The 15,740-nt window shown below is 35.8% G+C and overlaps 1 protein-coding gene across 1 annotated transcript in view; it reads left to right on the forward strand.

Annotated features, from left to right (window-relative positions):
- PDE3B (phosphodiesterase 3B) overlaps window positions 1-12,463 on the forward strand; it is an 81,708-nt gene extending 69,245 nt beyond the window's left edge. The window contains exons 5-16 of the mRNA XM_058807036.1: window positions 803-909; window positions 1,078-1,288; window positions 1,840-1,913; window positions 2,420-2,523; window positions 3,260-3,394; window positions 4,896-5,007; window positions 5,740-5,853; window positions 7,435-7,634; window positions 8,985-9,188; window positions 9,416-9,577; window positions 10,867-11,119; window positions 11,460-12,463. Coding sequence (XP_058663019.1) covers window positions 803-909; window positions 1,078-1,288; window positions 1,840-1,913; window positions 2,420-2,523; window positions 3,260-3,394; window positions 4,896-5,007; window positions 5,740-5,853; window positions 7,435-7,634; window positions 8,985-9,188; window positions 9,416-9,577; window positions 10,867-11,119; window positions 11,460-11,686 — 1,903 coding nt within the window. The 3' untranslated portion in view covers window positions 11,687-12,463. The remainder of the gene's footprint in view (window positions 1-802; window positions 910-1,077; window positions 1,289-1,839; window positions 1,914-2,419; window positions 2,524-3,259; window positions 3,395-4,895; window positions 5,008-5,739; window positions 5,854-7,434; window positions 7,635-8,984; window positions 9,189-9,415; window positions 9,578-10,866; window positions 11,120-11,459) is intronic.
- The last annotated feature ends 3,277 nt before the right edge of the window (window positions 12,464-15,740 follow it).

The raw sequence follows: 15,740 nt of genomic DNA on the forward strand, positions 1-15,740 counted from the left end.
CATATTCATGTATTTAAACTAGTGATGGGAGATCAAGTATTATTTCTGCATTGGATTTTTTTTGCCATCCCTTAAGAAAGATTAAATCTGTTTTGGTAAATACTGTTTTCCCCTCCTGAAGAAAAATAGTTTTACGTTAACTATTTTCACTTTGAAGTAAACACTATAGTTATTTTTAATTGCATATTACATTTTTGTTCCCTAGAAATATGATTTTAAACCACAGAGTGAAATTTTGTCCCTGGAACAGCAGATGGCAGGATTGAGCAATCGAGTTGAAGGACTTGGCCAGGGAAGCGAAACACTGATGTCAAAAACAGCTTCAGTTTTAAGTTTATTATAAATAAAACACCTAATTGAATATGCAAAATTTATGTGGCTGTGTAAGGTTTTAATTATTCAAAAAACCACAGAATTAATTATTATTTAATAATTTCAATTACGTATTTCCAAAGTGATCAATCTTCAAATCTGTTAGGAAACAGCCTGCTTCAAATATTCAAGGAAAGTAGCATGTTAGAAGCTAAAATCTGTCACACATAATCTGAGCATATTTACTGCATCATTTTAGGATGTTTTAAGTTTTTTGTTGCTGTCAATCAGTACACAGCAGTTTTTATTTCATGTAATTGACATGTATTTTCTAGCTGGTTTTGAATTTGACAGCTTTGTAGTATTTTTCTTGAATGGTGGTGGACCTGTCACAGGGCGGTGTAGCTATTTTAAAAGCATTTTATTAAATAAAACGGGAAGAGAAATGAAGAAACAATGAAAAAAAAAATCCTCACTGTTTTCTTTTCAGCCAAGGATCTCACTCAAATGGGTCTTTTGGTGCAAACTTGCTGACAATACCAAAGCAAAGATCATCCTCTGTGACCTTGGCTCATCACATGGCTCCCAGACGAGCAGGTAGGATCATGCCATTTGTACAGTAACGGGATGGCACAGCACAGGTCTTTTCATGTAAACACAGCACTAAAATAACTTCAGCGTGTCCCTCGTTGTTTTAAATCCTCTCTTTGTAAACAGCAATGACTTTATTGTCATCTGGACCCCATGTCATGTTTGTTTTGGAAGGTGCTTCTCCTGGCCTGAGTCCCGTGGGCTCACCAAGCCATGGATCTGTCTCCAGCGGGGCTTTCAGCAGCTGGTCACCTGTGGAGTTCCCTGACACTGCTGATTTCCTCACCAAACCAAGCATTAATATACACAAGCCTCCAGGACACCCACCTAGCTCTCCAGATTTGCAGCAGCCAGTTAAAACACCTGTAGGTTATATGTGTAGCAGGTACTGTAAACTCTGTTATCATTTCAGTCGTTTTGTGTGGGTTGAAAAGAATGCAATGAAAATAAAAACAAGCAAAAAATCAAGACCTGTGCCCCTACTAGGATTAAAAAATGGGCATAAATCTCCTAATAATCTGTAACTGTGTTATCCAGAGGGGAATAAAGAATGCTGAATCTATGTCAGTGCTTTGACATGGCCCATCCTCCTCAGAAGTTGTTATTGTAGAGGAACAATATTCTGTGGAATTTTAGAAAAGGAAGGTTTCTTACTTGGGAATTGGATTCTGTGTTTCTGAATACTTTCTTAGTTATAAGCTCTGCTTTACTAATTCAGGGGTTTAAGTCTGGGAGAGGTGATGGTTGGTTATTATCTAAGGACAGACTAAATCTATGTGTGCCAAATTTAGGAGAAAATACTCTGGTCAGTTGTTGAAGGAACCTTTACAAGCCTTTTTCAAAAAAGTAATCTGCAGATATTTTTCAGTAGAAGACAGCAGTAGCAAAAGAAGCAAGTTACTGAATGTTGTAAATATTTTTCATGTATTCTGTAAGCTGTGGACGTCAGATACTCAAGCCTGTTCCAATACCAGAACCAGACTTTGCAGAATACAGAGAGAGAAAATCAGGTGAGATTTCAAAATAGACAAATACTTAATATAACTTAGTGCTTTTTTCTTCCCCCAAGCCAGTTAAATTAAAATTTCACTATTTCTGTATAATTTTTTCCTATATTTTAACCTATGTATGCATTTTACTTTGTTTTGTGTTTTAGAATAATCAAAATAAGATGAAATATTGCCTGCTTCCTAGTAAGAATTTTAAAACAGGCTTCCACTAGTACCTTTATAGCTCTGTACTCCATGTATCAAACAAGTGCTTTACTAACTAAGCTGAACTAATCACTTTTATTAAAAAAAAAGCTATGCTTATAGCTTTTCTTAATCTTCAAATAGGTTTTGTCTAATAAATTTTGTCCTCAATGTCTTTTTTTTGCATATTTCTTAAATAAAATAGCTTAGAAACAAGCTATTACTTATATTTCTGTGACAAATGATGAGTTAAAAAATTATTAGACAGTAGTAATTTACAAATTAGTTACTGATATAGTATTTCTCTGTGTGTTTTCTTTAAGGTGAAATTGCAAGTGCTAACGTCTCCAAAGAATCTTTCCACCATACAGAGAAGAGGAAAGATGAAAAGAAGGAAATGATCGATCAAACACAAAATACACTGCTTGTAAGCATGTAATTGCCAAAAAACCCCCCTGCAATAACTTTTCTCAATCCACTATTTCTTTATCATTTCTAACTTGCTGTGAAGAGGCCTTTATGTTGTTAAAATAGTAATTTCTAAAGGGTTACGGTGCATGGTTGGAATTCAAATTTTCGTTTAGCAATTGTTTGTCTTGCATAAATGTCACTAGCAAATGACAGGAAAGCTTGTGGTTGTATTGATTTTGTTGATTGATATTGATTTGTGTAGATTTAATGTTGAGAGAGTATGCTCAAACACTGGCTAATATTTTCTTTTGGAACTTCACGAGAGATGCAGCAGTGGCAGTGAAACACAGAAATGAATGTTCAATACAGTGCTATTAACATTTTGGGTTTATACATCAGGTGTTTTTAAAACTTGTCCAATTAACATATTCTTAAAACTCAGTAAATCTTTGGTTTTAGCCTATGCGTATTTTTGCTTTTTTATTAACTCATCTTGTCTAAAAAAAAATAAGAAGGAAAATTTAGCACTGTCTCAGACAGCCCCAGAATGTGCTGCCCAAAACAGGAAAACTCAAGCCTTTAAGTGTGCTATTTATGATATTGATTTATGATTTTCTCATAGCCATAGTTGCAGCTCCATTCAATAAATTCACTAATGATTTGTCATTTTCAAGGCCTTTTTTGCCAGCACAACTGATAAATTAATTTTCATTGTTATTTTAGAGATGATAAAGTATCTTAATCTCATACAGGTGGAACAGAGTTCTACATTAGAAACAATGTTATTAGACCATGATTCACTGATGGAGAAGATGAGCAATTGGAATTTCCAAGTTTTTGACCTTGTAAAAGAAATGGGAGATCAGTCTGGAAGGATCCTCAGCCAGGTTTGTTGTCCTTTATTATATGAGGGAGGGTAGGTAAAGCTGTCCTTTATTTAAACCACGGAGAAATTTTGCAGTCAACATTCATGTGAATATACTTGAAATTGCATTTATGTGAATATCTTCAAAAGCAGAAATATGACTTCTCATGTACTCCATGCCATTGTAAACCATAAAAAATGGTTTATCTATAGAGAACATGCTCCAGTTTTTCTGAATTTTGTTCTCAATGTAAATAGACTCACACTGATAAGGTTTTGTCATAATTTCCTGTGCAGAATTATCTCCTGCTTTCAGAATTACTACTCTGCTTGGCAACCATTACTTTTTTCTCTATTTCAGTAAAATATTTCTGCCCTACCTGTGGGGGAAGAGAAGTGATCTTTTAGGCAGCCTTTTGCCTCTTGGTCCTACAAACAGTGGAGTTTTTTTCCATTCTGCTTTCTGCATGTGGTATCCCTTTTATCTCTTTCTGATTTATTTCCATGTTTGCTGAAGCCAGTCCTGCTGGCAGGTGCAAGAATAGGATCCTGTTTGCTCTTCCCCAGCTTGTCCCATTCATCAAGGTCATCTGGAAGCTTCTGCCTCTTTCTTTAGAGTGGATTTAGCAATCATGGAGCTTCTGATCTGACCGCTAAACAGTTTTATTTCCAGTATCTTAGTTTTCCACCCTGGAGTGATGTCCCCTAATTTTGCAGCTCCCGTTCCTCTGAGCACCTCCCATGCTTTAGAAGTCCTTGTTCCTTTCCTGTGTCTAGGAAAAAAGGTTATAAAAATGAGTAGCAGTGACTTGTTTTAAATTTTTTTAAAATATTTGCAGCTGTGGGTGATGGGGGGATTAGGCATTGAAGTACACTGAGTTGTACATGTAAATAATAATATATGGTCTATATACATATATAGAAGTTCTGAGTACCTTTTTGAAATACTTCTTCATTTACCAGCTAGTTTTATTAAAAACACTCAAGAGAAATCATAATAAATAGAAGAAATAGCATCACTTTGCCAAAGTCTCAAAGCAACTTAGAGGACTGATGTTGTTTGTTTCTCTTTGTTTTGTTTTATTATTAATGACTTTGCTGTTTTAATTAAATAATTTGAAGTTCTGAATAATAAGTCTGAATGTAAATTTCTTCTTTTTAGGTCATTAATGGGATAAAGCATGGCTTACTTAGCCTTCTAAAAAATTTTGGGGTATATTATTACAAATGAGTTGTGCATAGAATTATCAGTAATGACATAAAAGCTTTTATTATTCTTTGAGAGGATCATAAAAATCCACATTTTTGTGCTAAAAATATATAAAGATATATATATATATAGATATATTAAATATATCTCTATGACAAGAGCATTCCAATAATTCTTTAGTGGAATTTCAGTGATGTCCATGTCTGTTGGCAAGTACAGTTTTAAAAACAAGAATATTTTTAAAGTTGAAAAAGCAGAATATGCAACGGTATTTAAATCTTTCAGATTTAAATTAATTTAAATCTTTGTTTAGGTTACTTATACCTTGTTTCAAGACACTGGCTTGTTTGAAATTTTCAAGATCCCCACTCAAGAATTTATGAATTACTTCTGTGCGCTGGAAAAGGGCTACCGGGATATTCCCTGTAAGTTCTCCCTGGTGTCACATGGAATTTTGTTATCAGTGGCACTCCTTTGGTGTGGGCATTTGTGTTTCTGGGTAGCTTAGTGTGTGCTTAGTGAATGCATTTGACAGAGCTTAGAATGGGTCTAAAGGATTGCAGGACAAAGTGGGTGGACTCTAAAAGTGAATTTGTTAATTTGGAGTTGGAAGATAATCTTAGAGAATTTGAATTAGTGGTTGAATCAAACACACTGAAGTCAATGGGAGAATAGTTGCTGATTTAACAGAAATTTGGGTGAGGTCCTTAACAAAATAAGGAGAAAATAGAGTATTTTGATGGTAGTTATTCACCTGCCTGTGCAAGGCAGCCAAATTTATTGGAAAACAAAACAAAAAAGCACACTTCACCACTCCACAGATGTTTGCCCAGCTCGGGTGCTTGTAGATATCAGATCAGATTGCAGGCCACGCTTGTTTCTCACCATGATTGATTTAAAAGGCCATTTAATCCCTTCCTGAGGCCCAGGTAGGATGAAGTGTACACAGACACTGTTTGTGTATCTAACTGCCTTCTTAAAAATGTTCAGTGATCCATACATCTACCACTAACATTTTAAATTCTATTTTTCCTTTTAGATTTAATCAAAATCTCACTTCTAGTACATTTTGTACATTTCTTTTTTTGTTGTTTTTATTATTCCATGTGATGCCATTTCAGATAACAAATTTTTAATTGTATCTTGCTGATTTTCAGATCACAATCGTATCCATGCCACGGATGTTCTCCATGCAGTGTGGTACCTGACCACACGGCCCATTCCTGGATTCCAGCAAATCCGTAGTGAGCGCATCCTGGAGAGTGAAATAGGTGTGTATTCACACAGGCTGTTTTTGTTTTGCTGAAGAATGTTAAAATGAAACTACAGCAGATAAACCAAATTACTCTGGAAGAAAATATAGAATTATTCTTATGACTCACTTTTTTTTTTGGTACTTTAATATAATGCAGTAGAAAAAAATCACAAAGCACACACCACTCAGAAATATCATGGAATTGACTTTTAGAAAAATTAGTAGATGAGTAATGGTTAGTTTGTTAGCCAAGAAAACTGGTTCACTTAATAAATTTTCTATGCTGAATGAAACCTCTGTATTCTGCCATAGTCAGGATATTTTTAGCATTTGAAATACATTAGGCTAATATTTCTTAACTTTATTGGAAAGTTAAATAGACCAAAGGAAAAATACCAAAGTATTTAACTTAATTGAAGTTCTTCTTAATGGCTTTAGTATAAAAATTATTTTAGAATTTTCAGTTAGGTATCACATGCAGACTTTCAAACACTGAAGTGACTACCCCAACAATAGCTGCATAAGAGCATCCCTGAAAAGGAAATAATACCTCCAAATTCACATGTTGTGTGAAGGTACTTCCAGTGAAGCTTGCTTTTGTGTTGTCTGGGACTTCATAGAACAAACTTTTAAATTTAGAATTTGTAATTTTTACCTAATTGTATCCTATAAGTCAAGGATTTAAAAAAAGATTGGAAACATAGACTTTGATGCTAAATGGTTTGTATTTCAGATAAAATAAAATCAAGAACTCTGTGTTAAGTGTGTAGTAGAAAAAGACAAGACACAAGTTATATGGCTTTTAAAGGGCTGGGATTTTCTCTTTTTATCCAATATATTGGTTGCACCCTATTGCCTTTTCTTTCTCCAAGTGTTAAATGGATTGAGACTGGTTTAACTGGAGAAAAGTGATAACAATAATTTTATTCTCCTCTACAAAAAAGAAAAATTAAAATAAGAAATTATAATCTTATTGCTTGGAAACTCTTCCAGTATAAGTATTTTCAGGCTTTTAATCCTTACTTATTCTATTAAGGCAAGGGAGTTCCTTTGATATTATGCATTGAATGCATTGATAAAATAAGTGCTATTTCTTTTCCTTTTTTTTTGAAGTAGTGACTTTGTCCATGGGAAAGATGATAATAAAACTGTGAATCTTCTTATCATGCAAATATTTCTATATTAATGGTGTTAATTCCTTTTGCAGTAGTCTCCACTGCCCCCGTCCAAGTTTTCCTGTAGGTTTGCAAGTTCAAGAATTGGGAAAATTATAAAAATACTAAGGAGGTTATGATTAATTTTTTCTTGGACAAATTCAGGTTGGAGACAAGCAATAGAATGCTCTGTTAGTGCTACAAATTTGCAACTCAATGGCACTTCAAATTTTCTTCAAAATTGTTAATCTACAAAAATTATCATTAATTTTCTTTTTTAAAGTATTAGTCTGACAATTATTCAGCTTCATGAGAGCAAGGATAAATATACTGTGCTTGCAACAGTGTCTGGCTGTTTATACACATTTATAATGTATTGCAAATATGAATGAAACACTATTCTAAAAAATATTCTGGTTTTGTACTTTGAATTTTTTTTTTAGATGAAGCCAGTGGTATTGCCCCAGTTCAAGTCATCTACACTTCTTCAAAAAGCTGTCCTATTACTGATGACAGTTATGGCTGCCTGGCTTCCAACATTCCTGCTTTGGAATTGATGGCCTTGTATGTAGCAGCTGCCATGCACGACTATGATCATCCTGGACGTACAAATGCTTTTCTGGTGGCCACAAATGCACCTCAGGTAGGAACCTCTTCACACAGAAAATCACTTCTTGCTGTCTGAAATCAGTATAAAGAATTTTTTTCTATTCTATATCTCTAAAGTAAGTTGTTTAGGATTGAAGTATTTAAGGCCTGATTTAAGAAATGGGGAAATTAACATGTACTATACTTGTGTAATATTTTTATTTTTCTTTCCTGTTAAATTCTGATGTCTTTTGTATGTACTGGTATGTATGTGTATGCCTGCAGAAACAACTTTCAATTTGCAAAACTGAAAATAACAACATAAACCAGTGCAGGACAGAGTAAAGGATTATTGCATAGAGAGCTGGCCCTAGGTCTTTTAATCAACTTTGATGGCTGTTTGGTTGTCTTAGTAAGTTACAGACGAGAAACTTAAATAATAATAAAAACATCAACAATAACAATACATCAGAAACTGGTACAGCTTGTTAGGAGACAAAGGCCTTGAAAATGAACTTTCCAATTAGTTTTCATCAACTCCTTATTACAAAGGAGTTTAGGATGTAGGCACTTATGTATTTCTGCTGAAAACAGCATACAAGGAGGGACAACACCAAACTACACAGACATCCATCACCAGGTCTCAAAAATGCAAGCATTCCTTGAAAAATGGCAAAAAGCACTGGCAAAATTAAGTTATTTTCAGGTTCTGTTTAATCTATATTGAATTATTTTATAGGGTGTTTTTAGAAACATGGAGCTGTGAGTAAAATCTGCTACTATTTTTATATTTTATTTAGCTTGTTTGCTGTTAAAATTTGTGCATTAGCATTAAACATAGCCCTTTGAAAACTAGTGATAATTTGCACCATTTTCCATTATGACAGTTCTTATGTGTTTTGGAGTCCTTTTTCTAGTGGGGTTTTTTATTTGTTGTGCTTTTTTATTTATTTCTTTGTTTTTTGTTTGGTTGGAGTTTTTGTCACTTTTGATTTTCCAATATTATTAAGAGGAATTAAAAACATAGATTTTTTTCTTGCTTTTTTTTTACATCACTGTGTGACATAAAACACACACTGCTCCACACATACACTGTGCAAAGTCTTAAGTGTTTTTTATATATGTGCCTACAGTCTGAATGTAGCTGTCACTAACACATCATTAAACACTTTTAAAGAAAAAAGAATGTTGGTAATTGTTAAGTTTGGGGATGGGTGGGTTCCCTCATCTGTAATTATTGTGTCCTTTTAACCCCAAAACTAGATGACAAAACATAATTTTTATTTTTTTATTTTTACCCAATGTTGTTTCTGACTGGCTCTGAAATTCCAGAATATTTAACGATAACTTTAAAACTTCCCTGTGTAATTTATGATTCCTTGCTTGGGTTTTTTGTTCCCTGTAGGCTGTTCTCTACAATGACAGATCAGTCCTAGAAAATCACCATGCTGCATCTGCCTGGAATCTTTTCTTATCACGACCAGAATACAACTTTTTATCAAACCTCGATCACGTGGAGTTCAAGCGCTTTCGTTTCTTAGTGATTGAAGCAATCCTTGCTACAGACCTCAAGAAGCATTTTGATTTCCTGGCAGAATTTAATGCCAAGGTTTGTTCCACTTTAGTGTCTGCACTGATCTGGTCTTGATACATAGATTTTATCATTGCCTCTCAGTAATTGTTAGTTTTAATTACTTGCATTTAAAGTTTTATGTTATTTAAATTTAAGCTATTAAAATGCAAGTAGAGCATTTCCTTTGTACAAACCAGCTGCAGATGGTTTGTAGGTTGCCTAATAAACCCATGGTTTGAACTGGATGTCTGTGCCTGCCCCAGGTCAATGACATGAACAGCAATGGCATAGAGTGGAGCAATGAGAACGATCGCCTGCTGGCCTGTCAGATATGCATCAAACTGGCTGATATCAATGGCCCAGCCAAAATCAGAGACCTGCACCTGAAATGGACTGAAGGCATTGTCAATGAATTTTATGAGCAGGTGGGTATGGAAAGAGCAATTTTCTCTTTTTAATGATGGGTAGGTAATACTTTGTTTTACCAGTGGTTTAACTAAATTAAACTTTATAAGATGTTTTAAATCTTTGGGTAAGGTATTCCCATCTTCTCATTCTGAATACTGAAATTTATTTTCACAGCTAGCTTACTAGCATGATCTTTTGGTTTCTAATAATTGTGTTAGAAAACAAGCTCCCAGCCAGTATTTTCCATTTTTCAGATATTAGGGGATTTTTGAGGGGGAAAGCTTCTTTCTTTAGCATGATGATAATAAATCAAAATAACTTCTTCCACTTTCAGAAGCTGGGTTTGCAGATGTGTTTCTAGGTGAAAGAATATGTTCAAAATCCACAAGACTGAAACTGTGTGTTCAGCTCTAAAGCTCTCAGGTCCATGGAAATGCTGAGATAAGTAATTACAGCTCAGATTTTTCAATGAGCAAGTGTTCAGTGTTATTCTTCTCCAGTTTATAAAATGGAGGGAAAACAACCACTTCACTCTGGATGTTATAACTCATTTCATTCTCCTGTGGCCTTGCAGGGGATGTCCTTACCAGCATGCCTTGCTATGGCTCATAACTTTGCCACTTTGTTCATCAGCTCAGCAGTTGAAGTTGAGTCTGCCTGCTCTGAAGCCATCCTGTAAAGGCAGAGGAATGGCAGCTCCAGTAGAACTAGTTCTCCATCCAAACACAAGCAAAACTGGAGGGAGGATTATGGACTGTGCAAGTCTGAGCCATAAAGTGTCTTTATTTTAAATTGGCCTAATTACACTTTCATTCACTTAGTCCATACAGTACAATTATTCTCCCCAGTAAAAGGATACAATCCATGTGGTGGTTCATGGAACCACAGAATATCCTCAGTTGGAAGGGACCACAGGGCTCATCAAAGCCTAACTCCTATCCCTGCACCGGACATCCCAAAAATCATGTCATGTGCCTCAGAGCATTGTCCAAAAGCTTCTTGAGCTCTGTCAGGCTGCTGCTGTGAGCCCTGCCCTGGGGAGCTGTTCAGTGCCCAAACACCCTCTGGGTGAGAAACCCTTTCCTAATATCCAGCCTAAACCTCCCCTGACAGAGTTTTATGCCATTCCCTTGAGCCCTGTCACTGCTCACTGGAGAGAAGTGATCAGTGCCTTTCCATGTGCTTCCCCTCCTGAGGAAGCTGGAGATTACTCGGTTCATTAAAAGTAATTTTTAAAACAAGAATAATAAGAATTTAAAGCCTATTTTGTGAGAAATTCTGCTAAGTTTTTTCATTTCCTTTTCAGGGTGATGAGGAAGCAAGTCTTGGATTACCTATAAGCCCCTTCATGGATCGTTCGTCTCCCCAGCTGGCGAAGCTGCAGGAATCTTTCATCACTCACATAGTTGGCCCCCTTTGTAATTCCTACAATGCAGCTGGGTTGCTTCCAGGGCAGTGGGTTGATGAAGAGGAGGAGGAGGATGCAGAAAGCACTGAAGATGATGATGGTGCACAGTTAGAGAGTGATGATGAAGAAATGGAAGATGATCTTATTTTAAGTAAGTTTCTGTGTTTCAGTTGGTGCTTGGTTGTCCTTCAGTAGCTTCAGATGTAGCAGCGACAGTTGAAATTGTGCTTTAGAAATCTTGTAGCATTTGCTATTCTGCTGCTTCATAAATTTTCCTCTTTTAACAAAAATTTTGTTGCTACCAGGAGATTTGGAATTTAAAACAGTAACTTGTTGATATCTTTTGCCATGCCACTGTTTAAATATTCAGAATAATCATCCATGTGCCTCACTGAAATGTACATCTTGCTTGCCATGTGCCATTGGTTTTGTATGTGTAAAATACAATTACTCAGAATGTCAAACAATCCAATATGCTTGTAATTTTACAGAAACTCAAAGAAAAAAAGGTAGACGAATATTTTGCCAGCTAATACACCACCTCAGTGAAAATCACAAAATATGGAAGAAAGCGATCGAAGAGGAAGAGAAAAGCAAGACAGAAGGAGCTAAACTGCTGACTGAAATCTCATCTTTACCTCAAGCAGATGACATTCAGGTTATTGAGGAAGCTGATGAAGATGATGAACGACAGCTAGGGGAAGAGAAGGCGTGCTAAGGGAGCTCCAGTGGTGTCCAGTGTGATGACAGCCTGTTTTTTCCACTGTGCTGACTCCAGCTCACACACACAAAATCGAAAGGCCTTAATACTGTGAGAGGATTCTTTGTGCTCTGGTGGAATCCCACTCCTATGCACTTTCGCCACACACAGAATACGGAACTTTATTCAGAGATTGAGTATTGTATACCCTGATGCAAAGTTCTTTATGCCTTAGTTGGTATAAAATATCCTGATATAATGCTGCCTTGCTGAATATGGAACTCTTCTTTTCCTTGAGGTACCTGCAGTTTTTAAAAAAACATTCAGTGATTTGAACTTTGATTACCAAAGTGGCAAGAACTTTTCGCTAACCAGGAACCGCGGGATGAATCCTAATGTCGTCTTGAGTTGCTTATTTCATGTTGTTTTTGAACATGAATGAGAAAAAAAGTCTGTGCCTACATGAAAACCATGTTACTGCTGCAGTGCAAGCCTGTTGTGGGGTGTCTGCTTAGTGCAGTAGTGTGCTTCATGTAGTCATCTCAGAGCAACTGTTCAAGGACTGTGACAGAAGTGCTGAATTCTGATATTTGTGGTTTAAAAAGAGGAAAGAAAATCCAGGTGCATCTATTTCTGATGCTTTTTATTATTGTGCATAATCTGATGTTTTATTTTTGCAGAAAATATTCAGGTTTGCAGTGGATGTTCATGATAATTCATTGACTACAAGGCCATTCTCATCTGTTGCCTTGCTGTTTTGTGGTAGAACATTAAAAACCTGTTCAGCTACTTAAATTATGAAGGAATTTTATTCTTTTACTCATAAATAATGTTGTATTTCCTGCTCTTACTCAGGTTCACTTTAAAAACAAGTCAACCACATCATAGATTTTCATCTTGCACCCATTTCCCATATTAAATTTTAAGGAAATAAGATCGTATCTCATTTATTCTTTGTATGTAAAGCTTTAGGAGAATTAAAGATTTTTTTTTTTTTTTTTTAAGACATAAACTACTGTTGCAAAATGGCTATTTTAATTTGCCCCACACATTTTTTCCATCACAGACACAGCTTTTATTGCCTTCAAGTTTGATGTACATCCTGAAATACACATATGGAAACCAGAAGGTGGAAACTTTGTGTAAAGCCTGATACAAGATAAAAATCACTGTACTGTACCACATTTTAGATTGTTCAGTTTTAAAATAACAAACTTACACATTCCACCCCAATGGATTTTTAGAAACACTACCATTGTAGGTCTAATTTGTAAGCAAACAAACAAGTTGAGAAGTGATTCTGTGAAAATTAGGCTACAGGTAAGCAAGCCAGAGATAAGCCTGGTTTTAAAAAGTGTTCCTTTTAGTACTGAACCTTAAATGCTGTGTAGTTGAACTGAATAAAACCCAAATGCACGTGTGCTATTTCTAAATGTGTCTCAGCATATTTGTGTTTGCATCAATTGACTTGGAAAAAAAAAAAGATAACCTTGTGCAAACTGTATTACGCTATTTTACACAGATTTTCCTTCTGCTGTTTCATTGGCCAGTTTAAATAACTGAAAGGTTTGGGCTTTTTTTTCTTTTTGCTCTTTTCACTAATAAGCCTTTTGTTGATGCACTTGAAAGACCACTGAAATGTGCTTTTGCTATATCTTCAGTGCCAAATTCCCCTTTGCTGCCATTATCACTGTCACTGCATTTTTTTGTAACATGAGCAGTGTTAAACCAGATATTTCTGTCATTAATAAAATGTTGCACTATTGAAGCTGGCACTTAGTGATCATACACCTGGTATTTGACATTTCTTCGGTCATATATTCTGACAGTTAATGTAGAAAAATTCTGATTCAGTATGCTGTATTCTCAGCATTTTGTGTTTAGATAGTGTTTGTGTACATCAAATATCATTTTAATATTGTTTAATATCATTTTGCTTTGTCTGAAAAATGATACTAATTATTTTGTCTAAAGTTTCTGTTCTGTTATTTTACAAGTTTCCATTTTTTAGTTTCCCTTAAAATGTCATTATTTAAAAATTAACAAAAGTATAACAAGGTAAAAATTAAGATTTTATGTTTTACTAGAGCATTTGCGGGACTAATATGTGGTGACATCTTTGCCAGCAACTTTCTTATCTCAGGTTTCTCTTAAACTCTTTAGGAATACTGAAGCAATTTTAAAATCCAGTGACAAGCAGCAAACCTCAGTGTTAATAAACTGTAATGCTAATATGTATTTCCAATTAGATATTTATAATAGATTGCTTCAAAGATTCATTTAATTATGAATGTGTTCTAAATCTGCTTTAAAGTGCCTTTTTTTTTAATGTGTGCACAGTATGTGACTAATTCTTATTCTAAGAGCAAAGGGAAAAGACTGGGAAAAAAAACTAACAAAGGCTGGTTCAGGGAGTGTTTGAAGTGAATGTGGCTGTAACTGAAGGTTGTCTTAAATCTTTCAAAAATGGTAATGGATGGTCCTCTGAATGTTGGTTGAGCTGTTGTCCAAAACAGCATCTCTCCATATAAGGCATATCACTCTTAAATCTGTGATCACACTTCAGTAATTCACAGCTGCCAGGGGATGCTGAGTAGGGCTGAAAACCACACAAAGGAACACACTTAAAACACTTTCTAATGCAACACTACCTCTTTTTTTCTTTTCCTTTTTTTCCCCCCCCAAGAAGTGGACCAAATAAGCCTACACTGAAGTTTATGCCATGCAGAAATACAACTTTTATGCATAATATTCTCAGGTTTAAGTTGAGTCTCCCATCTTCTCATTGCCTTCTTTTCCTATGTGTGTTGCATTACTTGCACCCATACACACAGAACTAGACCTACCAAGTTTCTATAAGGGCAAAATTCTCTCTGTGCTTCCTGGAGTCCTCTGGATGTGGAGGAGGTGCTAAACAAGTCAAAATTAATAACTTGGGACCTCTTCCTGTGAGTTCTTTCTCCACGACAAAGTTAAACGATGAGTGTAAGGTTCAGAATTAAAGGAATGGTTTGGGATTGCTTAAGGTAAGTCCAGAGTAAAAAAGTTTGTGTAAGACTTCATTTGCTCTGTGCATAGAACTATTTATTTGTATTTACATCCAGTTTTAACCACAACCAGGAGCAGGTGAATCAGCAAAAGGAGTTAGCAGAATTCAAGAGCTCAAAGTTTCAGCTTTGGTGCTTGCTCCTGGTGTAGGTGCAGTTGAATCTTGGCTTCTGGATCCTTTGAAAGCACAGACAGAGTTTGAGGTAATCCAGAGTGTGTTATTGCCCATAGAGGGTGTGGGGTCCCCCTCACTGGAGATGTTCCAGAACCATCTGGACACAGTCCTGTGCCATGTGCTCTGGGGTGGCCCTGCTGGAGCGGAGGGATTGGACCAGATGCTCCCTGTGGTCCCTCCCAGCCTGACCCATCCTGTGATTCTGTGTGGCTCCTGTGCTCACATGGCAGCACTTCTCCTTTTGTCCAAACAAACACTGGAGATGTGCAGAATTGTAAGTGTCTCATACACTGGTGAGTGTGAGAGCAGGAATCCCAGCCTGAGAGATATTTTGGACTAAGAGGATGGAATTAGCTTGGATGATGAGAACTGGAAACAAGAGGGTAAGGATGGCACAGACACACAAATATCTTAAAGATATTCAAAAGAGAGACACTGTTTATAGTCTCAGGCCAGTTTGTGTTCAAAATACTATAGAAACAGTATGTCTTTATCAAGCAAGAATACTTGGATTTTTTAGTAATGAAATAGTGATGGAAATAATGATGCAGTCATCGCAACTTAAGCTGTGATAGAAGTTTTAGGCAATTGGTCCTTCAGTGGCCAATAAAAATGAAATGAGCGAAAACAAATATATAAAGTTGATTAAATGAGGTACAAGAAGTATGACCAAGGCAGTATTTATTTTGCTTTTTTTCTTCCAGCTCTCTTCAGAATTGTCTCTGGACTATGTGCTGCTTCAGTCGTGTCTATGTTAAGGCAAATGAGGTAATGAATTACTTTCACTTCTCCAATGAGGAATTTTTTTGCAATATCTTCTGAAGTAAGTCTTTAACTTGCTATGAAATT

This window comes from Ammospiza caudacuta, chromosome 6, assembly GCF_027887145.1.
Source record: "Ammospiza caudacuta isolate bAmmCau1 chromosome 6, bAmmCau1.pri, whole genome shotgun sequence".
Lineage (NCBI taxonomy): Eukaryota > Metazoa > Chordata > Aves > Passeriformes > Passerellidae > Ammospiza > Ammospiza caudacuta.